Raw genomic sequence first — 23,688 nt, 5'->3', positions numbered from 1 at the left:
AATGAGCGTAGCTGCAAAATGACGACATACTCCTGAAAAAGCTGAGAAAGGTCGAAATAAGCCTGAAATAAGCTGCAGAAGGACGAAATAAGCGTGAAATAAGTATAAAAAGGACGAAAATCTAGGCCAAGTTAGAGTAAAAGCAGTATAGAAGAACAGTGCCTTATAACAGTAACGAAATAACAGTGAAATTAGTAATCAGTGAAACTATAAAGCGACGGTTTAATCAGGAACGCAAGCTCATGAAAAATAACAGTGAATTGCAGTGAACGTCAGCGAAAGATTATATATAGAAAACTGTGGTAGGGCAGTGAAGAGTCGTACCATAAAAAATTAAAAATTAAAAATAACAGTCCAAGTGTAAACCTCAATGACCTGAATTTATAGTGTAAAAAATAAACATGAAACGGTGAAATTGGTGGAAATAAATCTACCTCAGCTGTGAAACTACTAAAATTTATACCACAACACAAGCACGTCCTTAAAAAAAACCTACGAAGGATGAAAACCAGACAGAGAAATACTTAAGATCAACGAAATAAACCCATTTTTGTCTTGGAAAACTAGGAAAAAAAAAAGTCAACCCTCACCATGAAAATACCCCAGCTATCCCAGTTTCTACGTGAGTGGCATTATGTTTTGGAGGAGGAAGAGGAGGAGGAGGACGAGGAAGTGGAAGAGGAGGAGGAGGAAGTGGAAGAGGAGGAGGAGGAGGTTTTGTGTTTGCGTGTGTTTACGTATGTGTATGTGTAAATTGTGTGGAGGAGGGGGAGGAGGAGTGAAAGAAGACTGTGTGTGTGTGTGTGTGTGTGTGTGTGTGTGTGTGTGTGTGTGATGGTATGGGCGTGGTGGGGTGGTACTTAAGGTAATATAGCAGGTGTATTAAGGGGTTGTTCATGAGGAGGGAGGGAGAGAGAAGCAGAAGGGAGAGGAGAGGTTGAAGAGTAGAAGGGAAGGAAAAGAAGAGGTAGAGGAGTAAATGAGAGAGAAGAGAATAGGTAAAGGAGAGCAGAGAAGGTGACTGAAGAAGTAAATGATAAATGGAAGAAAGAGGAGGAGAAATAAAGAGTAAAAGAGAGGAGAGGAGGCAAGACAAGGGAGAGAATAGAGAAGGGGAAAAGAGAATGGAGAGGAAGGGGATGTGGTGAGAGAGAGAGAGAGAGAGAGAGAGAGAGAGAGAGAGAGAGAGAGAGGTGGAAATGGTATGGGCGTGGTTGGGTGGTACTTGTGATGCTGTATATCTACCCCTAGTTATGGTTGTGGGCATATTAGGATGGTGAGAAAAGGAGAAAAAGAGAAAATAAGGAAAAGAAAGGCTAGGAAGGAAGAGAGGGAGGAAAGAAGGAAGGAAAAAAAGAAGAGGAAAAGAAGGGCTAGGAAGGAAGAAAGGGAGGATAGATGGAAGGAGAAAAAGAAAGTAAGGAAAAGAAGGGCTAGGAAGGAAGGAAGGGAGGAGAAAAAGAAAGTAAGGAAAAGAAGGGCTAGGAAGGAAGGAAGGGAGGATAGAAGGAAGGAGAAAAAGAAAGTAAGGAAAAGAAGGGCTAGGAAGGAAGGATGGCAGGAAAGAAGGAAGGAGGAAAGGAAAATAAGGAGAAGAAGGGCTAGGCAGAAGGGAAGGAAGGCAGAAAGGAAGGGCAGCATCTGTTTGGAGGGCCCTATCCCACTAGACCACCAGGCATCCACTTGTTTATAGTTACCATCGAACTCTAAATTATTTCAAGGATTACAGGAAGCCGTTTGGATTGTCACTCAGTGGCCACCATAGATAGAAAATTGAATAAGAAAAGGGAGAGGAGAGGAAAGGAGAGAAGAGAGGAGAAGAGAAGAGTAGAGTGGAGAAGGGAGGAGAGGAAAGGAGAGGAGAGGAGAGGAGAGGGAGAGAGATGTTAGAAAGAAAAAAGGAAGAGAGGAAATGAGGTGTAGCAGTTATGGTGGTGGTCTCAACTGGTGGTAATTACACCTGTAGTTCCGTTAGTGGGGCATTAGTGGAGAGCGAGAGAGAGAGAGAGAGAGTGAGTGAGTGAGTGTGTCATTTTCGCTTAATTTTTGTCTCATCCAAAAATTTTATTGTTCATAGTCCTCTCTGTCTGTCTGTCTGTCTGACTCTCTCTCTCTCTCTCTCTCTCTCTCTCTCTCTCTCTCTCTCAAAAAAAAAAAAAAAAAAAAAAAAAAAACATGCATGCTCTTAATACTCTCGTAAAGATGGCGGGCTTTTGTGTACGTTCATGGTGGAGAATACGTTTAGGCGGATTATTAGAACCCAACATGGCGTCTTCGTGCTTTACAAGTAGTTAATTTTTTTAATCACTTGAATCAGGGAGAGTGCTAATATTGCGTCTTTGCTCACTGAATACGTTTCATAATTTTTTTCTTATATAGTTCTCTCTCTCTCTCTCTCTCTCTCATATTTGCTTTTGTTAATTAGTCATTAGCTTTAGGTTTGGTTCACCATTGCCTGTGTGGAAACTTTTTACCCAGTGAGAGGTCTTTTGTGGGAGCGGTAAATGCATTCTTCCTAAATACAAAAAAAAAGTAAGCAGCAGAGGATTTAACCGCGTATGCTTCTAACTTATGACAATTATATGCATGAGGCACGCATTTACCACTCACACACGAGACCTCACAGTGGGGCAAAAGCTTCCAGTCTTTATTCATGTGTAATTATATGGGTAGATAGAATGATAGATAGATTGATGCATTGATAGATAGATAGATAGATAGATAGATAATATAAAGTGATATTGTCAGCCATGTGTTGGAATTGAAATACTACTGAAAAATTCATGCAAAAATACAAGGGGAAATAAATGAGTGACTGTTACTAGCTGCCACCAGAATTTAAATACTATATATACTTTCCACTGCTGATGTTTACATATGTCTTCAGGTGAGCAGGTGCGTGTGCTGAGCTACAACAAGTCTGGTGAGTGGTGCGAGGCCCATGCTGGGTCGGGAGAGGTGGGGTGGGTGCCGTCCAACTACATCACACCAGTCAACTCACTGGAGAAGCACTCGTGGTACCATGGCCCCATCAGCCGTAACACCGCTGAGTACCTCCTGTCTTCTGGCATTAACGGCTCATTCCTGGTGCGCGAGAGTGAGAGTTCACCCGGCCAGCGATCCATCTCACTCAGATACAACGGCAGAGTTTACCACTACCGCATCAACGAGGATGATACAGCAAAGGTGAGGAAGGATTACTCTATGCCCATGTCATTGGGCAGTGATTCTCGTTCTAATTTTGCCCTTTCCTGTGCCTGTTTCAGGATTCCACCCACACCATGCATTAGTGGGAAATAGAGTTAGGATGATGACAGTAATAATGATGGTTAAGAAGAAGTTTGCAGAAAGGTAGATTCATTGGTGAAAGCTTTGTTAGACTGGAGAAGTGGAAAACAGAGTTCTGTTGGATCAGTTGAAGGTCTGATTGTCACAGCCATTGTGAATAAGTGACAGCAGTGTCTGGAAGAAGAAAGTGGAACATCATATTTGTGAGAGAGTAGGAAGAGGAAGAGGAGTGTGTGAGAGAGAGAGAGAAGAGTGTATAAAGATAAGATAGCCTGGAGGTGGTTCTGTTATCCCTTGTTTAGGGGTTCTCAGGAGGGAGCAGAGTGTTGCTGATAGTGATGCATTTAACAGATAGCTTTGCCACATTATCCCAAGCACTGTTTACCCCATTTTTCTTGTTCCATCAGCTGTACGTGTCGTCAGAATTCCGTTTCAACACGCTGGCTGAGCTGGTGCACCATCATTCCCAGCATGCAGATGGACTCATCACTCAGCTCCTCTACCCGGCACCCAAGAGGAACAAACCCACTGTCTTTGGTCTCACTCCAGGTGCTTTACCCTCACAGCAGCATAGCAGTTTTAGATTCTTTATTGGTTACACTAAAGAAAAAAAATAAATTATCAGATCATTCAAAATTTGCTTCTCTCTCTTCTTCCCAGGGGGAAAAAAACAGTCAAAATCAAGATGTTTATTTTTAGATGCCTGAACATGTTGCATTTGAAAGGCTGGAAGTTATATGTAATGGAAGGAAAAAGTTTGCATTTAGATTTGCATTTTACAGTGATTAAATACTGCAGTTACAACGTAATATATTATACAATCTTAAATTAGTGTACTATAGTGGTTTCAAAAACTGTAATGCTGTATGTGAATTTAAACTGACTATAATTCAGGCTGAAATTGATAATATTTTTTTCATTAATTTACCAGAGTTAAAATTAGCCACCAAAACAGGAGTTTGTCCTGAAGTTGGCATTTTCTCTCTCTCTCTCTCTCTCTCTCTCTATATGTAATTATTTTATGTGAACAGAGCCAGATGAGTGGGAGATTGAGCGTACCGACATAGCAATGAAGCACAAGCTGGGTGGGGGTCAGTACGGGGATGTGTATGAGGCTGTGTGGAAGAGGTACAACATCTGCGTTGCTGTCAAGACACTCAAGGTAAGCGCACCAGAATTTGTGACTACAGATTATACTGCTGTACTGTATGAAACAGTTTTACTAGACACTGTTATTTGGGACATTGTTATTAGAGAGACATGTTATGTGCTGGAGGTGGGGCTGGAGCCAGCTCTGTGGCTAGAGTGAGATGTGGTTGGAAGAAGTTCAGGGAGCTGTTGCCTCTCCTGACATTGAGAGGGCTCTCCCTCCATGCTAAGGGATGTTTGTGTGCAGCTCATGTTAGGAGTGTAATGCTGTATGGTAGTGAGACCTGGACACCAAAGGAGGATGATATTCGCAGGCTCGAACATACAGAAATGACAATGATTACATGGATGTTCAGTGCGTCCCTGAGTGTGAGGCCTGGGGGGTTAGGTTTACAATGGAAGAGGTGAGGAGTAGGATGGGACTGGAGTGTATTAGTGTTGTGATGAGGAGAAGTGGATTGAGATGGTTTGGGCATTTGGAGAGGATGGGGGATGATAATTGGGTGCAGAAAGTGAGAAGTGTTAATGTTAGGGATAGGGTTGCAAGAGGTAGACCAAAAAAGACCTGGGATGAAGTCATTGAGCGTGACCGTGGGGATAAGTGACTGAATAAGGAAGCTGCCAGAGATGAAGCAGCATGCAGAGCCACCATTAGGGGACCAAGGCTGACACGTGCAAGCACGTTGAAGCCATCAAAATGAACGATGATGAATGATGTTAGTTGTGTCCTTTTTTTTTTTTTTTTTTATCTTTATCTTATTGCTTTATCCCTTCTACTCTATTTGTGGTGGGAATAGGGTCATTGATAGCAATGAATTGCCAGAAAAGAACATCACACGTCACAGGAAATTTCTCAACAAGTTTAAGACACAATAGTCACTGGTTATAAGCTGGCACTGCATGCTGAAGTATGACGATGGCTTTATGTAATTTTGTTTGGTTTTAACCCATCATGCTACTCTAAACTTGGTCTAGATTTGCCATCTCCCCTCTTCAGTGCTGAGTTTCAACAGCTGATTACACTAGAAGATGATGGTAGTCATGATGAAGTGCTATAGAAAGAATGTAGAGCCATGGAATTATCTTCTTGTCAGTGAGCTACATAATATAGACTGCAAAGGATGAAAATCTGGGCCAGGTTAAGGTGAAACAAGTATAAGCCAGGTTATAGTCCTTTCAGTGATCAAAAGCAGTGCAAAGTTCATTTCATTTACCACCATACTTGTATCCTACAAATTTCTTACTCCATACAACTAACAACCACACCAATAATTACTGTACTTCTTCTCATCATAGGAGGACACCATGGCGCTAAAGGACTTCTTGGAGGAGGCTGCGATCATGAAGGAAATGAAACACCCTAACCTGGTCCAGCTACTTGGTGTGTGTACACGTGAGCCACCCTTCTACATAGTGACTGAGTTCATGACAAGGGGCAACCTATTAGACTACCTGCGGGTGTGTAGTCACCAGGAGGTCAACGAGGTGGTTTTGCTCTACATGGCCACACAGGTCGCAGCCGCCATGGAGTACCTGGAGGAACGCAATTTTATACACAGGTTAGATTATGGTGCTCCTATAGGTTACATTATGGAGGTAAATTCAGTAAGATCTCTCCAGTGCTAACTTCTTTAACCTCTTCAGTATGATATTTTTTAACATAAAGTTCTTGTCATCTCCAGACAGCTGGATTCAGATTTGGAGAAATTTTTCAAGCTAAAAGAGCTAGATGTAGCCTATAGTAATCCCCTCAAGAGCAATTGAATAAGGTACATCTGATGTCGCCATACTAAATGTGTTAACTCTTAAGATAATGAAAATACAGTACTATTGTGAAGTCTTGTTCATTCTTAAAATTACTGTACTTGTTCATTCTCATCCTGTGTTCATAGTAGTACAGTATTCAGGTAGTGTTAATTTGCTTTGTTTCCCAACAGAGACCTAGCGGCTAGGAACTGTCTGGTGGGAGAGAACCATCTGGTGAAGGTGGCAGACTTTGGTCTGGCAAGACTGATGCGTGACGACACCTACACTGCTCACGCTGGTGCTAAGTTCCCCATCAAGTGGACTGCACCAGAAGGTCTTGCGTATAACAAGTTTTCCACTAAGGTTTGTATTGAACCACAGGGCTTGGTACTTACATCTTTGGGTCATATGATTGGTGGCATGAGAGTTTTTATAACACCTCTTCCTATGTGATATATTTTGCTTCCTATGTCTTAATATTCTCATGTCATTTATATTATTGTCATATTGTCATAGTTTACATCTGTTTTCTGCAACAGAATACTGAGGTGTGATATGCAAAATAGATCAGTGTTGGAAAAGATGTTGAGAAATCTCTGAAGCTGCTTAGTATATGACCCTGTATGTGGTGTCTGAGCTACTTGTTAACTAATTTTGTAGTCATCATACTTGCAGTAGTTTTACACATCAAATTCTATATCCTTATGATATTCTGTACTGTACAGTACTGTTTAATGCAGATGATGGTGAAGTATTATTATACTGTATTTCATACAGTGTGTGGTACCCATTGTCAGTGAAAAAATTTCATTAATACTGTACTTTCATTTACTGGTGAACCAAATAATCTTGTTAATAGCTTCTTTTTAATTGTATCATTTATAAAGGCTTCAACATCTTGCATATTTTCATTACTGTCAGTTGTATACAGTACATTTGCTTGCTGTAATGTGATAGTGAGGTGGTCTGTCTGTCTGTCATTTGTATCTGTTTATCTATCTGTCCATCCATCTATCAATCTGCCTTTCTGTCTGTCTACAGCCAGATACTTTAATCCTGTAAGGGGTTGCCACAGAAAAGTGGCCTCCATATCACCCAGTCCACTGCCATTTGGCTGCCCTTCTTCCAACTCACACCCTCCATTCTCATATATCTCTTCACTCCATCTCTCTGTCTCATCCCTGGTCTCCACCTTCCCTCCTCCCCATCCACATCTCCTCCTGTACCTCACTGACATAATCTCTTCTGTTCAGTCTCTCACTCTTCATCCTCTGCACATGGCCAAGCCATCTCAGAGTACCTGTATTTCTCTCAACACTTTCTGTCACATCCACATCAGTGCCACAGTGCTCCTTCACTTCATCAATTTTGTTAGTACATTGATGATTATGTGCATTTGTATCAACAGTCTGATGTGTGGGCGTTCGGTATCCTGTTGTGGGAATTTGCCACTTATGGAGTGTCTCCATACCCAGGCGTCGACCTCACCAATGTTTATCATCTGCTTGAGTCAGGATACAGGTACAGTATGGCATTCATTAATACACTTTGTCCCATTATTATAAATTGGTAGGTTATAATCCACTTCCAGAAAAATGGAAGATACAAATGAATGAGAAGCTGTGATCAGAGTGAATAAAATCAGTGTAAAGATATGAAAGTTTTGAAAATAGCAATTATAAGGAAGCAGAATGCTTAGTAGTTATTCTAGGAAGCAGGAGTTTTCTTTATAAAATTTCTTACCAAGATGCTTGTAGTAAAATACTGGCAAAGGGACCAGTAGTTTAGACAGCTGTTATTGTTGATATCCATTTTTTTTTGTTTTTTTTCATGTTTTTCTCCTTTTTGGTATGTCTCTTGGCTCAGTGGAATATAAACTTGATGAATTACAAGACATACAAAGTTAAGTGTATATATCTATTTCCAGGATGGACTGTCCTCAAGGGTGTCCGGTGCGAGTGTACGAGTTGATGAAGCAGTGTTGGTTGTGGAACCCCAGTGACCGACCCACCTTCTCGCACATACACCATGCACTGGAGACCATGTTCCAGGAGACATCCATTACTGAAGGTGACATTCATTCTTTTGCTGATTTTGTGTGTGTCTTTTTTCCCTTTATCATCATCATCATCCTCATCATCTCAGTCATAATCACCATTGTCATCATCATCATCATCATCAGTCTTCAATCAGTCAATCAGTAAGTCAGTCATCAGTCAGTCATCATCATTCAGTCAGTCAACAGTCAGTCAATCATCATCAGTCAGTCATTCATCATCAGTCAATCAAACATCCATCATCCATCGTCAATCATTATTTTTAATGTTTTTATGCACACTTCAACAAAATCCTCTAAATATGGGCAACACAAGCTCTTGAAGGGGTGTGTGCACAGAATAAAAATTGCATCATCAGGTACACATGTGACAGGGAAGTTTTGAGTCACACATTTGATCTCACTTTTATGAGAGGATGTAGAAGGTTCCAAGTAGTCTGTTACCCATCCCTTCACCCCTGCTCCTGAATCACAGGCTGCTTGCAGCCTGAGTAAACCATCAAAACAATACAAGTACAGCATATAATGGTACTCTTGCATTATTGTGTTGATGTTTGTTGTTGTGGTTGCAGAAGTAGAGCAGCAGCTGGCAGCGGGTGGTGGTCGTAAGGGTCGGGGTGGGCCGGCACCACACCAGACCTGGGGTGATGACCAACTCCCCACCAGCCCACGTGCAGGACCCCCCAGGCAGTATGACAGTCCACACTATATTCATGTTTCTTTAACTTGGCTAGAAATTGTCATCTCTCCATCTTTAATGTTGACCTGTAATTATACAGTAGATTAAAATATGATCCTAGTTGTGAAGAAGTGCTCTAGAAAGGATGTAGAGCTGTAGGATTTTTTATTTTTATTTTTTTTATTTTATTTTTTTTAAATACCACTGGCTGCATGAAGTAAGCTGCAAAAACAATGAAGATCTGGGCCAAGTTAAGGTGAAAAAACTATAATTACTTATCCCCTCTCATTTTTTTTGTTGGTTGCCACAAAGTCTGCATTTATTTCATCATGTATTACTGTTTATGGATTGGCTTTCTTGCCAATTACAGTTAGCCAGAATAAGACTCTGTAGCATATCAGAGTACTATGTAAGACTGAGTTGTATCGACAGACGCAGCAACAAGAACAAAAGTGGTGTAGATGAGGGCAACTCCCCCAGCCTGGGTCGTGGTGGACCAGGCATCCTGTCAGCACGGTCCACTGTGGTACAACTCAGACGCACCACCAACAAGAAAGGCAAACAGGCACCAGCCCCACCTAAGAGAACCAGGTACAGGTAATCCTATCTATGTATATATTTATAACCAGATGCCATAATCCCATAAGGGGTGGCTGTTTGTCTTTGAGTTAGTTGTTTTACGGGGAAGGGCACTAACCTTCCGCCAACCCACGTGTTGACACACAGGGAACATGTGGGTTGGTTATATAGTTACCACCTAGCATTGTAAATGATTTCCTGGCTGACAGGAAACCATTAGGCTTATCACTCAATGTAAAGCCATCTGACAAGGAAAAAAAGAGTAGTAAAAAGTGCAAGAAAGATGGGAGAAATAGGACGAGAAGAGGACAGACAGAAAAAAGAATGATAAAGGGGAAGGAAGAAGTAGGCAGCACCACATCAAGTGAGTGGATGATGGTTGCCACCACCTACTGTCTTAGGCAATCCTCATTTTAAGAAAGGGATGTGTTCTATACTCATTTTTACTAAACTTGGCCTAAAATTGCCACATATCCAACTCGAGTACTGAGTTGTAACAGTAGACTCATACCAGACGATCTGCCAAGGAAGAAGTGCTGTGGAAATAATTTAGAGCCTTTCTATTGCCATATTCTTGCATTAATCTACATGAAATAAGCCATACTAGGACAAAAATCTAGACCAAATTAAGGTAAAAGGAACATAATATATATATACTGTATATATATATATATATATATATATACTGTATATATATATATATATATTTTTTTTTTTTTCACACAGTTGCTGGTTTAAGTCAGGGAAGCCACTTCATAGGTAGCTTTGAAACTTTCATAGGAATTTTTTCTTAGTTTACTGATGAAATAATTTTTAAAAAAGTAAAAATGGGACATAACAAGAACCGTACACTGAATGCCATCTTTGTAATACTGTACCAGAAGCAGGGATTATTGTGATTTATGTATTGTAGTGTCTGTACCAAAGCATTTCCAGACTCACTCTCTGCTGGTTATTTTGAGATTTACCCCCGTTGCTTAAACTCTGGCTTGTTGAAGATCTTTTATAGTGATTTATCCTCATCCCCATATACCCTCATGATTATTTTTTAGTTATACTGTATTACAAAAGATTGTATGGAAAGCTTTATTATCATACATATATCCATACATTTTGAAGGATATTGCTTTATGCTTCCATGGGTCAACCTTGCACAGTATGCACTACTAGATGGCCACTTTCCAGATTGTATAGTGTTGTGCCGGCAGAGGGGCTGTCCATTTCACATTCAGGCGTATGCCATTCTTCACCCAGTTACTCTCATGCATACTTTCTGCATGTCTGAACTGTCTCCTATCTTTTTTCATACACTATTTCCATCACCTACCTCATCCCATCTGTAAGTGGGACTAAAGGTTATGACAGTGATGATGATGATAATGATGACAATGGCCTTTTTTTTTTTATCATCGTTTTAGCTCCACCAGTAACTTGTATCTTACCCACAGTTCGTTCCGGGACAGCACGTGCACAGACCAGGAGCCTCACGCAGCCACCACTGATGACCTCCATGAGTTCAATGGTATAGACAGAATCTTTGAAGGTATCTCGCCTCACGCTCTCTCCCTCACGCTTACCATGCACCACTTTTTATAATTTAAGTTTTTGCATTTATTTTTCACTCTTTTTGACTTGCTTGTGTTTGCTTGTAAAACTTTTCACAACTTGGGACACAGGTATTTTTCACACTGATGTGGTGATTTTGTTTAGTTGAGACATTTTGTAGTAGTTATAGGTTAATATCTTTTTAATAGCTTTTTAGACACTTTGGAGACTTCAAAATTTTATTTGAATACCGTATTTTACTCAGGCAACAGATGGTGATATACTTTTTTTTTTTTTTTTTTTTTTTTTTTTTTTTTTTTTTCACCCCTTCAGCCTGCAGATGTCATGTCAGAGTTGAATAAAATTAACGTGTCTGGGTTGAATGGGTAAAAGGGTATAACAGCTGTTTGGCAGATCATAGACTGGATCAGGTTGGACTTTTTTATTCCACTTGACCACCAGTCTCTTGGTTATATGGTTACAACTCAGTATAGTATATGGTTTCCTGGGTTACTTGAAACCATTTGGTTTGATATGCAGAGTCTCTTGATGGTACCAAGTAGCTAATAACAGAAAATTTTATGGAGCCTGGGAGGCACTACTGGAGCTGAAGGGGCTAAATTCATAGTGTAACCTTGGTAGCAAAATGTTTAGGCTAGGCTGTTTTAGGGGCATCCATAATTTACATGCAAAACATAGCATTTGCAACACAGTTACTTCAGAAGAAAACATAAGCCCTTTGTGAATCATGTACTTTCTTTTTGTGTTAGGTGAATGAGAACCACTTAATCTTGGAAAGGTAGCTTCCCTTTCTCTTGCAGCTCTGATAACTACCCATATACTGTACTGGGGACTGGATAGCTTGTTTTGTTGATGGTGTTGGGATTATCTGTCCTCTATCCATGACATACAAGTTGTAATGGAGTAGCTTTGGAGATTTCATAGCATCTCATCCTTTATAGTTTATTCCATATATTACACCTCAGTATCCTGTTGATGCAAACTGTATTGATTATTAATGGTACAAATAACATATCTGAGAATGTACATAATAGCAAAGTAAACCATTAAGAAGTGCAGCAAAGCCTCTTCCACTTTGATTGCTACCAGGTATCCTAGATGTTTACCAACAATTTCATGATTAGTAATGGGAATCTGTATTGCTTATGGGTGTGGCTTTGGATTCCTCTTTCCTATTGATGTGTTTTGTTATTTTGCACTTTCTTCATTCTTCTCTGATGCTGGTATTTCCTCACTTCTCTATACTGTATTAACCGGAATTTCCTCTCACAATTCATACCTGTACCTCCACCATGAGTGTCATGGTGTTCAGAATTTAACAATAGAATAAGATCTTTGTCAGTGCTATTTATGTACATTTAACATTTAAATACAAGAGGCCTCTCCTATGTCCAATAAAATATTTTGTCATAGTAATTTAAATTATGTGCTCATGAATCTAAGGCAGACCTTTTTTTTTTTTTTTTTTTTTTTTTTTTTTTTTTTTAAATCCTCACACTGAATTTAGCATATCAGGGTATCAGAGAAAAGGTATAGGATGTCAAAACAATATGGTGCCCATATCATGACTACATACTACCTGACATATTGGAATGGGTCAAGTACTAGAATGCAGAGTGACTGAACAGAGTTTTTGGTAATATTTAAATGAAGTGTTTGTGTGCACCCCTTCATGTAGAGAATGGGTGCAGTTGACATTTACTGCCTTGTGCTGCATGGTTATCGTGGTGTTTACAGTATCAGTGCACCCGGAGGTAGAACTTTTTGTAGCCAGATATTTCAAATGCACATAAGCCACTACTCCAGAGCACAGCATGTGATATTCATTTCCCATTTCTTATCTGTTATAAGCATGCATTGAGGGGAACACTTGGTAGAGAATTCAAGATGATAATGCTTCCCAAAAGTGGTACAGTGGGTAGATATCTACCATGTTTAACTGAATGCTCTTTGTACTGATGATGATGATGATGATGATGATTTTGTATCCAGTCCAGGTACTGTAGAACTGGCGAATTTGATTTGTGGTGATGATGATAATGATAATGATGTTTTTGTCCTCTACCCAACTTTTATTAGTGGAGAAGTAAAGTTAGGATAATGATGATAATAATGATGCTTCTGGATCCTACCTAATCCTGTCTTTAATGGAAAAACAGGGTTATGATAATTCATCATCATTAAGATACTACTTCTGTGTCATAGCCACCCCATTTATAAGTAATGAAATGTAGTTGTGACATCCTGATCTCTTTGTCATACCTGCCACACATCTTCCTCTCTGTTTGTTGGTGGTTAAATAAGGCCGTTATATTGATTATGAAAGTTTCTAATACCACATCGTCCCAACTTGTCCAGGGATCCAGAAGGACCTTGCAGACCTGGCCAGCAGTAATGACGCAGAGAGTGAGAGTGAACTGAGGGAACGCACGCCAGACACAGAAGACTCCGGTGCCCAGTCCCTGCCCCCCACACAACCCACCCTCACCTCCACCTTCAGGGCAGATCCTTCACACCTCCAGTCCTTCAGGTATTGCCATATTTTTGTGTTGTATCTTTTGATGACTTCTGGAGGTGTTGGGGAGGAATGCCTTCCTGTGGTGGCATCAGTACAACTAGGTGGCTCAACTCACCTGCCTGGTTATAGACATTTTGTTTGGCTTAATTTCATTTATAAAGGCTTCAACATGTTTCCCTAGATCAGCCATGGCCACCTAGTGGCAGCTCTCCACACTGCTTGATCTCTTACAGCCTCTCTGTTCAGTCCCTTATCCCCGAGGTTACAGTGTATGACCTTGTCCCAAGTCTTTTTCAGTCTGCCTCTCAAAACTCTACCCTTAACATTTATAGTTCTCACCGTCTGCACCCAGTCATTATCCTCCATCACCAAACGTCCCTCACTTAGTTCCCTGGAAGGAGGGTGGTAGACTGTTGAAGGGCAACTTAAGCCTACAGTCCATCAGGTTCACTTAAGACATGAAGTTGGGGCTACAACAACACAGCAACTGCTTTATCAGTACATTTTTGAGTCATAATGCTTTACTCTGTCACATATTGGCACAGTCTGTGTTGTACCATTTTACTTTGTTTTATTTATTTTTATTTTGTTTATTTTATCTGGACGTTCCTACTCCTCACCCTGCCCTGGGGAGGGAAAGGAGGTCCGGATGATGATGGTGATGATGATATTTTATTTGCTGTTATATTATCCCATTGCAACTTTTGCATATTTTCTCATTTATCATGCATCATACTGTTTTTTTTTTTTTTTTTTCATGTTTATTGTGCTGTTTAGTCATGCTCCGGTTTTTCTCCTTTGTCAGTCATGCAACATAACATTTCACTGGATTTTGGGTGCTGGAGAGGGATGCCTTCATGTGATGGCATTGATGTAACCAAGTCACTCAACTGCTTGTCTGTGCCAGTGTCCCTAATTCTTCCCTGTCCCCCAAAAGGAGGATGGTAAACTTCAGGAAAAGATCAGCTTAAGCCTGCAGTCCCCTGGGTTCACATATTAGATGAACCTGGAACTACAACTACCAGTGCTACTACTACTGCTTTCTGTCACTTTTCTCTTTTTTTTTTCTAAGTTACCATCACTTCTTTGTACTGCATTTCATCTTTCCTTTTTTTTCTTTATTTAGCTGCTTTTTATGATAGATGGTGGCACTCACCATCCACTCGCCCGATGTAATGCTGCTGTCGGGTGTCTGCCCTTTCCTCTCCTCCGTCTTTCTTTCCATCCATCCTCTTCTGTCTTTCTTTCCTTCATTCTTTCCTTGTCCTTCTTCCTGTGGTTAACTTTACACTCCCTCTTCTGTCTTTCTTTCCTTCATTCTTTCCTCTTCCTTCTGCCTGTGGGTGACTCTACACTGAGTGACAAGCCAAATGGTTTCCTGTATACCTGGAAACCATTTACTAGGCTGGGTGGTAACCATATAACCAAATTTTGGTGCTTGGTGGTTTAGTGGGTAATTATTGCGCTCCAGTTGGATTGAGCCGGTGAAGGTTTATATCCAACGGATGGTTGGGGTTGATTGCTCATGTAATGCCACTCAGGGATGAGTGAGGCTGGTCACTCTCATCTTAAATGTCAGGACCAGCTGCCTTGCCCCGGGCTCCTGCACTCCTCATGGGGCAATGTAGGATTGGATGATGGAATGGATGGATTAACTGCTTTTGTACACTGTTGTACTGCTTCTTTACTTTTCTTTTGTTCCATATCTTTTCATTTTACTAACCTATTCCTTGTGCATCGTTTCATATTTTCATTCTTCTTATAATATTCATCCCTCTTTTTCTCCATGTTCTCCTATTTTGTTCTTTTTGCACTTCTTTTGTGTCATTACCTTTCAGCCTTTGATGTTGTAGCCCCAGGTGTATGTGAAATGTGAACCTGGCAAACTACAGGCATTAACCTTCCCTTACAGTTTACCATCCTCCTTTTGGGGTATAGGGAAGTAAGTGGGGGATGTTTGCATAAGCAGGCAGTTGAGCCACCTAGTTATGTCAGTGCCACCACATGAAGGCATTCCTCTCCCACAGCTTATCCTCTGTTTCATGTCATGCACCCACCCTTTATTACATAATTCTCTTCTCCCCTTTGTGTAGACTGCTTCCCCATTGTACATGCACCTTTTTGCCGTCTTATTGCCTTCATACTGTTCTGTCACCCACCTCTTTCTGCTTCACTCCACCAACCCCACTTTAGCTGTCCTTGCTTCTTTATAACATTTTGATACTGGTGTGGAAAAAGTATGCACACCTGAGATTTTGCAGTGTTATGTTGGTGCTGTTACATTTTCTTGGGTATACTGTATTCTTTTTTCCTGTATTGATGCATGTCTTTAACCCCTACACCGTGGGCATGTTTACCAATGTTTTGCGTGTTCCGCGGGGTTATTTGGGCTCCGACACACTCTCAAAAAATATTTGCCAAAAATCAGTTATTAGTCCTAGAATATTAAAATTACATATGCTTATGGAACATACCTTCAGCTTTCTCCTGGAATGTTTGTTGAGCCTTCGTCGGTTACCGTAGGACTTGTGGAGACCTCTGAAGTTGGGTAACGAAGTCTCCACTTTACACTTCCCGACAACCCGTAATATGATTACCACAGCCAGATATTAACACTATAAACACTACTTTATGATTTTCAAGTAGTTTGGGATCCATACTAAAAAAAAAAAAAAAACTGTGAAAGCAATGAAAATTACAAGCCGTCTGACCGTCGCACTTGCGCTAGTTCGCTCTTGGTACTCTGTCATTTATTATTCATAAAACCTCTCACACTTTATATTTCTATTACTATATAACACTTGTATATATCTACAGTCTTTATCCATAAGTTTCCTTCAGTAGTATTAGTTTATTGTCACTGTAGGGATTCAATTTCTTTCAGTAAAATACGTAGCATTCACTTTCTCGTCCTGTATACTAGCATTGAGAGTGAATGTCACTTTCAATTTCCCTCTCATAACTCATAGTATTCAGACATGCTAGAGTGAAACTTTCACTTTCATTACTCCTAGGGTATATACTCATATTCTTATAATACTACTCATTTACATTTCTGTTTACGTTCTCTATTTTATTTACGTTATTTACATTTCTATTTTATTTACACTGTGTTGTGCACTGTCACTGGAAGTAACTTATAAAACTATTTTCGACTGTTCACGTATATTTACATTCATTACTTTCACTTGCTGTTTACACATTATTTACACATTATTTACAATTCCACTTGCACTGTTTTACTCAATAGAAAGATCGTAGTTACTCTTTTATCAATTGTCAGCCCTTTACCTCTTTCTACACGAGGTTTAGTAGGGGGTAAAGGTCACAGGGCCCTTTGCATGGGGGTGAAAAGGCCCTGAAGCTAGCAAGAGCGAACAGATGTACCCCCACACTGGAAGATGAGAGTGAACTGATAAGGGTGGGCTGGGGTAGAGGCCTACCTAGGGAAATCAGTACTGCCAACGTTTAGCCTCTTGACACAGCTATTTATAGCACTGAAATGATTGGCAGGAAATCTAGACAATACATTATAAATTAGGTAGTTCCAGGTGAATGTAAATATCACTTAGGCTTCTCCCTTCCCTCCTTATATGTATATTTATTACGAAAATAGATTATACGGCATATTTCAAGGGGAAATAAACAGCGAAAATTAGCGAACGAGTGCACGTGAAGTGTTGTCAGGTGATAATTAGCCAATTCCAGGTGTATGGCACTCTCACTTACCTTATTTCTTTCTTGTATATTTGGTATAAGAATAGGGCATAGGGCTTATTTCAATGGATGAAATCAGTGAAAAATTCCAGGGAAGATTTACTTAGCATAGCACGGCCAGGCAGGCGAGAGGATAGGGTAATGGAGGGGGGGTAGGGAGGGGAGTCAAGAACGGGGAGAAATGGCTAAATTGTCAACAATGGATGGGAGTACAGATGAGATTAGGAGTGCTGACTAGTGTTGGACATTGGCAGTACTGATAGATGATACAAGCCCCCACTTGGAAGCCTGGGTGAATTCAAAATAACACAGAATCACAAAAGCGACGCCCCGCGGTATGATCCCTTGCTCCCAAGCGTCACGAAAGTGACGCCCCGCGGTTAAGGGGTTAAATGTATGTTTGTAGTGTATACAAGAAATTTGTAATTTTCTTTCTTAAACTCATATTTTGAAGGTTAACATGCTTCCATTCTTTGTATGTTACATTGCATTCAAAATGTGTGAATAACTGTTCTGTGGTTGTTTGATGGTGTCATGGCAAAAAATATTTGTTGTAAATCTTGTTGTCCATCAGTCACTACAAAAATTTATATGGTGATGGGATTTGGCAACTTAGGCCACTTGCCAAATGCCAGCTCACATGAAGCCACCCTGACAGCTAGCAGGGGAACAAGAAAGTGTTAATTAATAAAGCTTACATGTTGGGACTGAGTAGCCATAACCCCAGGCTCCTACACTGCGGTTTACAGTATATTGGGCAAAATGGGATTGTTGATGATGATGATTAGCTGGTGGAATTAAAATATTGTGGTATAGTGTAATCCAAAATTAAAAGCCACCCCTGGCTGTGGCAAGATTGGTTCCCAAGTTCCCAGTATTATCAGAGTATTATTAGAAACTTGTGTAATTGTCTCTGCAAAGTGACCAAGAGGAACCAGTTGCAAAATTCATCGGTGTCACACCAGTTAGGTGTCACAAGCTTACCAGAGATGTATTCATGTAGTAAGTTCGAACAAATTTAGGATATATCTGAAGCATTACACTCCTAACATGTGCTGCATACAGGGACCCCCTGTACTCCTTCATTATCAGGATAGGTAACAACTCCCTGAAATTTTCCAACCACTCCTTACCCTTACCACTAAGCTGCCTCCAGCCCCAGTTCCATCACATAAGCCACCCCAGATAACAAAATTCCACATACTCAAGAAATGCTCCAGCATGGTTAGTCATTTCCTTCACCTCTGCCTCTGCATGCTGATCCCTACAAACCGCACACAGAAAATCGCCATTGTTTTGCGGCCTGTGTGTAATACTACTGCATCTTCTGTGCACATACTTATCACATATACTGTACAAAGTGGAGTTACTTTCCACATCCTTGTGTCTGGCTGCACATGGCCACACTTCCTCTGCTTTGACAGCGTTGTCATCAGCCCTAGATATTATCACTAAACTTCTTCCACCCATAGATACCAGACAGCACTGCAACACTAAGCTCATTCCAACTCTAGAAATGAAACTGCTTCTAAAAGTGCAAATACTGAAATGGATTGACGCATGTTACCATAAAGACAGAAGATCACTAAGGTTTTTCAGTCATAAATATTGAATTAGTACTAAGTCTGCATTCATTGGATGTGTGCATGTTACCAGAGGTTAGTGATGTGCACTGCTTTGCCTTGCAGACAAAAGTCATGCGTTGGTGTGCGTGACAATAAAGGGGGTGGTGAGCGAGTGCGTCGTATGAGGATGGAGAAGTGTGATGGCCAGAGTGGTGGCGTGGGTGGTGGTGGCGGGCGACACCTGACTGTTGCAGCACTGGAAGTCCACAATGTCAAGCGTGCCATCAACCGGTATGGCACACTGCCTAAGGGGGCCAGAATTGGTGCCTACCTGGAGTCCCTGAGGCAGAGTGGACTGTCTCAGGGTGTACCACCAGGGGAGGACCATGTGGACCACCTACATCATCATCTCCCACCCCAGCCAGGGGATGTACTGCTGGACCAGGACCAAGAGGACCAGGACCAGGGGGATAAGACAGCTGCGTCCATGATCCGCAGCAACTCCACACAGGGCGGCTTTCCTCCACAGTCCCCTGTGGTGGCACGACTCAGCCCACGCCTGCAGCCACTGCGTGCTGACCGTCGCACCCGCGAGCCCACCCTGGCTGACCTGGAGTTCCCACCACCGCCAGCTGACCTGCCTCCTCCACCAGATGACTTCAGTGAGGATGCTAACTCGGCCCACCTGGAGTTCCCGCCGCCGCCTGGGTCGGACCGCTGTGTAGCCACGTCCTCACCTGAGTCCCGTCGCCGCCCAACTCACAAGCCCATGCCCTCACCAAGGACACGACGCAAGACTGAGCAGGCCAACATGAGTCCCCAGAAGATGGTGGGGTCAGGCCAGATGGCACAGGAGAGCCAGGTGGCGGAGGAGTCTGACTCTCCGAGGGCAGAACGTGCAACGTTGAGCATCACTCGGCGCAAACTGAGGGACAGTGAGGACCGACCCCCAGTGCGAGCTAAGCCATCCCTTGATACCAGCCTGGATGGGGACACCAGTGAGGGTAGCCCCGCCTCCAGATTTGGCGTCAGTCTGCGGCACCGAGACCAGTCTTCAGACTCGTGTGACAGTTTCAAGTCCACGGAGAACCTCTCACCCCGCCCGGTCCTGCCATCTGCCAAGAGCAAGCCCAAGTCTGGCCCGACCTCAGCTAAGAGCCCAGGCTCATCATCAGCAGAAACAGAGGGGCAGCAGACACCGTCCTCTCCCCTAGGTAATGGCGGACAGACCCCGTCTTCCCCAGCGGGCGTGGACGGCAGTCCCCCCTCCCTGGATGGGGCGTCGCTGGCCTCACGTGATGGCAGCCTAGAGGAGGGTGAGCCGCCCCGTGTGGTGCTGGGCTTGGGCATTAACCACCAGGTCAAGGAAAGTCTGGAGCTCAAGCTGGTGGCTGAGCTGCAGGAGGTGGAGGCCAGCCAGGAGAACCGGGGCACCGATGCCCCTGATGGCCCTGCCGCCCCAGAAAAAAATTCACCCACCCAGAAGAACCCCGCCGTCCAGCTGGTTTCCGAGTTGTTTGAAAGCTTGAAGCAGAAGGGTGACCAGACAATTGATGCTCCTAGGCTGGACAATGGGGCTGTCCCCACCCTAGACCAGTCCAGCAGGACGGAGCCTGATACACCAACTTCTAAGGACAATAGTAAGGATAGTAGTAATCAGATTGGTTTTAAATCGAATTTAAAGAAAGTTAAAAGTGCATTTGAAAGAAATAACTCAGAAAAGGACCAAAGGAAGTTACCTGTAAACTTTAAAGCCCAGTTAAGGAAAACGGACACTAGTAAAACCGGCGAGGAAACTAGTAATATTGAAAAAGAAAATGATCCTCACAGTACTTTGATGGATTTCCGGGCACAACTCAGAAAAACTAATGTTGTGAAAGAAAGCGAGTCTGTGAAAGAAAGCGAGTCCGTGAAAGAAAGCGAATCTGCAAAAGAGAGTGATACTGTGGGCAAGGTCCAAGTGGACGAGGCATCTCCGGTTGAGGATAGCATGGAGGCGGCGGTGAGTGAAACCAACAGAAAGAACGAGAGTGGTGCGGGACCGGGGCAGGAAGCGGGGCAAGAGATGGGGGAGGCGGGGGGGAAGGGTGACGTGATGAGTGAGAGTGTGGGCAGTGCGGTGAGTGGGACGGGGTCAGGGTCAGGGGAGAAGCGGGACAGTGCTCAGAGTGACACCCTCAAGGTCGGTGAGGACGAGGATGCCAAACGTTACAGCTCAAGTAGCATAAGTAGTCTAAAGAAATTGTGGGAGAAGCAGGATGCTGAGAAGATGGCCAAGACCGAGTCCAGCCAAACTAGTCCCAAGTACGCACCATGCATCTACAAGCGGCCAGAGCTGCCAAAGTTGGGCAAGGCTGAGCGTGAGGTTGAGACGGGAGCAGGAAAAACCCCAGAGGATGAGGGTCGAGTGGGCAAGTTGGAGAAGAGGATGTGGCCACCTCCAAGTGGAATAGGGGATGGGGAGTCTCGGCCTACTGATGGGAAGCCCTCGGTACCCGTCAAACCATCAGTGAAGAGTTTTAAGCTTCCCCCTCCCCCTGCTGGAGTGAAGCCTCCCCCACCCAAGCCAGCTGGGATATATGCCACTCCCTCCCTCATTCGACCCCCCAGTGGGCCCTTCATGGCTCTCAAAAAGGAGGAGAAGAAAGATAATGAGAACAAAGACCCCAGGTTATTAAAGGATGCGGGGCCCACTCATTCAGGCACCCCATCAGCCTCTGCCTCTATTCCTGCCCCAGCTAGTTCCTCCCCAGCCCCAGCCAGCTCCTCCCCTGCCCCACCAGGCAGCCCCCTTGCCCCGGGTGACAGCGGGGACAAGGACAAGGAAAGTGGGGCAGCCACAGAGAGGGCGGGGCTGGTAGAGCAAGGCACAGCGGCTGAGGCATGTGTGGCCAAGCTTAGGGACGAGGGGTCAGGGACAGCCACAGTAGCGGCATGCATACAGGCGGCCCAGAGGGTGGCTGGGTTCCAGCGTACATGTGGGGATTACATGGACAACATTCCACCCCAGAGCAGGTTCCACATGCGGGAGCTGCTGACCCGGTTAGAGGTGCAGGCACGACAGCTGAGGTCGGCTGGGGGGAGATCGCTTCAGCACAATGAGAAGCTGTTTAAGGAGGTTGAGGCCACAGTCAGGGATGTCACCACCACCATACAGCGCTAATACACTTATACACACACAATCCACACAACACCACATTTATCCCCACTTGCACTCGCTACACTTCCTTTTATAATGACATACTGTATTCAGTGATGAGGCGGAAAATTGGGTAGATATATAATCCATGTGGTGTGAAAAACTTCTTTTTATAATGACGTATTCAGTGATGATTCAGAAAACTGAGTAGTTAGTCCATTTACCATGAAACTTTGGTGGTGCAACATGAAAACTGAGTAGATGAACCTGTGGCGTAAATTTTTTTTGGTGGTATGACACGACACACCGGCTCGTTGTGTCAAGTGGCCCTGTGTCGATTCTCAGTCTGTGTGTGTGTAGTTGACAATACTCTCTGCATTTAAGTGATGCCAGAATTGTGTTTAGAACCAAGAAGAAAACTGACTTGACTTTGATTATAGTTTTACCTTTTTATGTGTTATAAATTTTAATACAAATCAAGTGCTCATGAACTTCCCTGTGACTCTCTCTTCTGAAGTGTTCTGTTTCACCCAGTCTGAGTGAATGAGAGGTGCCGAGTGTGAAGTGTATGTGTATGTGTGTGCATGTTGGATGTGTCATTAGTGGCTTTTGGAGATTTTGTAACACTTCTCCTTTGGCAATTTATTCATTATGTTGAACCTAAATGCCCTTTTGTAGATTATTGATGCACACTGTCAGTAATAAGTTGATATCAATAACATGGAAGAAAATGTAAAGCAACCCTCTTCTGATGCAAACTGTGTCAGTCCCAAAGCAATATAAATAACAAGCAAGAAATTGTTAAGAAATATAATATCTTCATGTATGTTACTGATGCAAACTGTGTCGATATTAAAAGGTATAAATAACATACAATAAAATTTCAAGGTGTAATAGGGGAAAAAAATTAGGAAGAGGTGCTACGAAGCCTCCTCTTCACCCAGAGTACATCCCTGTGTGTGTGAGTGCGCATGTGTTACCTTCAGACCATAGTGTAGTTGTTCCTCAGAGGGCTAAATAACTAGATCCGGTTTAGGAAGATTTTTGTATACTAAGCTTGGTGACTTATGGTAGCTTCTTGCATGCTGAATAAATTGTACTGTGATTTGAGCAGCTAGGAAGATATGGTGAAAACTTTAGAATGAAAATGTGGGAATATTTTATGGTTATATTATGAAAACTGAGAGTGTGAATGTGTGGACAAGCTCCAGATTTTGGACGATTAATTTATGAAGCATGTGATGATGAAAGAACATATTTGACCTTTTTGCATCATTACCAACTGTGTTCTGTAATGTGGGGTGCAGGCTGATTATGTGCAGAAAATAAAAGCTATTCCAGAAATGACCATCAAACTTTTAAGAGACTGGCTCACACCTTTGTGCCCTCAGTTTTGATAATATGCCCATTAGTGTTGAGGCTGCTGGTCCGTGTAGCTGAATATAATGCATTGACGAAGAAGGGTTACCTCAGCTAATGTGCAGGAAGTCCTCGTTATAAGTCATTCTTTTATTGTATTTTACTTTTTTTTCCCCATTTACCTTTCCATTATGATGATGCATTTCTTTTAGTTTATTTTTCCTATTACCAGATGATTTTATCCAGATTAGGAGAACCCCTGATCAAGAATGGGTTAATTACTTGCTGGGCTGATTCTTTGTAAGGTAGTCCCCTGTTTACCTCCCC

At 42.5% G+C, this 23,688-nt stretch overlaps 1 protein-coding gene across 1 annotated transcript in view; it reads left to right on the top strand.

The window, feature by feature from the left end:
• The window catches only part of Abl (tyrosine-protein kinase Abl), a 103,621-nt gene extending 81,471 nt beyond the window's left edge, over positions 1 to 22,150 (top strand). Inside the window, exons 3-16 of the mRNA XM_080266190.1 lie at positions 2,888 to 3,186; positions 3,696 to 3,864; positions 4,320 to 4,450; positions 5,734 to 5,996; positions 6,375 to 6,546; positions 7,592 to 7,704; positions 8,111 to 8,253; positions 8,812 to 8,929; positions 9,351 to 9,509; positions 10,946 to 11,040; positions 13,422 to 13,593; positions 18,987 to 20,772; positions 20,833 to 21,551; positions 21,627 to 22,150. Of these exons, the coding sequence (XP_080122316.1) occupies positions 2,888 to 3,186; positions 3,696 to 3,864; positions 4,320 to 4,450; positions 5,734 to 5,996; positions 6,375 to 6,546; positions 7,592 to 7,704; positions 8,111 to 8,253; positions 8,812 to 8,929; positions 9,351 to 9,509; positions 10,946 to 11,040; positions 13,422 to 13,593; positions 18,987 to 20,772; positions 20,833 to 21,551; positions 21,627 to 22,026 (4,739 nt within the window). The 3' untranslated portion in view covers positions 22,027 to 22,150. The remainder of the gene's footprint in view (positions 1 to 2,887; positions 3,187 to 3,695; positions 3,865 to 4,319; positions 4,451 to 5,733; positions 5,997 to 6,374; positions 6,547 to 7,591; positions 7,705 to 8,110; positions 8,254 to 8,811; positions 8,930 to 9,350; positions 9,510 to 10,945; positions 11,041 to 13,421; positions 13,594 to 18,986; positions 20,773 to 20,832; positions 21,552 to 21,626) is intronic.
• Positions 22,151 to 23,688: the final 1,538 nt, after the last annotated feature.

Source organism: Coenobita brevimanus, chromosome 19 (assembly GCF_032717465.1).
Source record: "Coenobita brevimanus isolate Jiangsu-jjx chromosome 19, ASM3271746v2, whole genome shotgun sequence".
Classification (NCBI taxonomy): Eukaryota; Metazoa; Arthropoda; class Malacostraca; order Decapoda; family Coenobitidae; genus Coenobita; species Coenobita brevimanus.
This window is presented reverse-complemented; position numbering and strand designations above follow the sequence as displayed.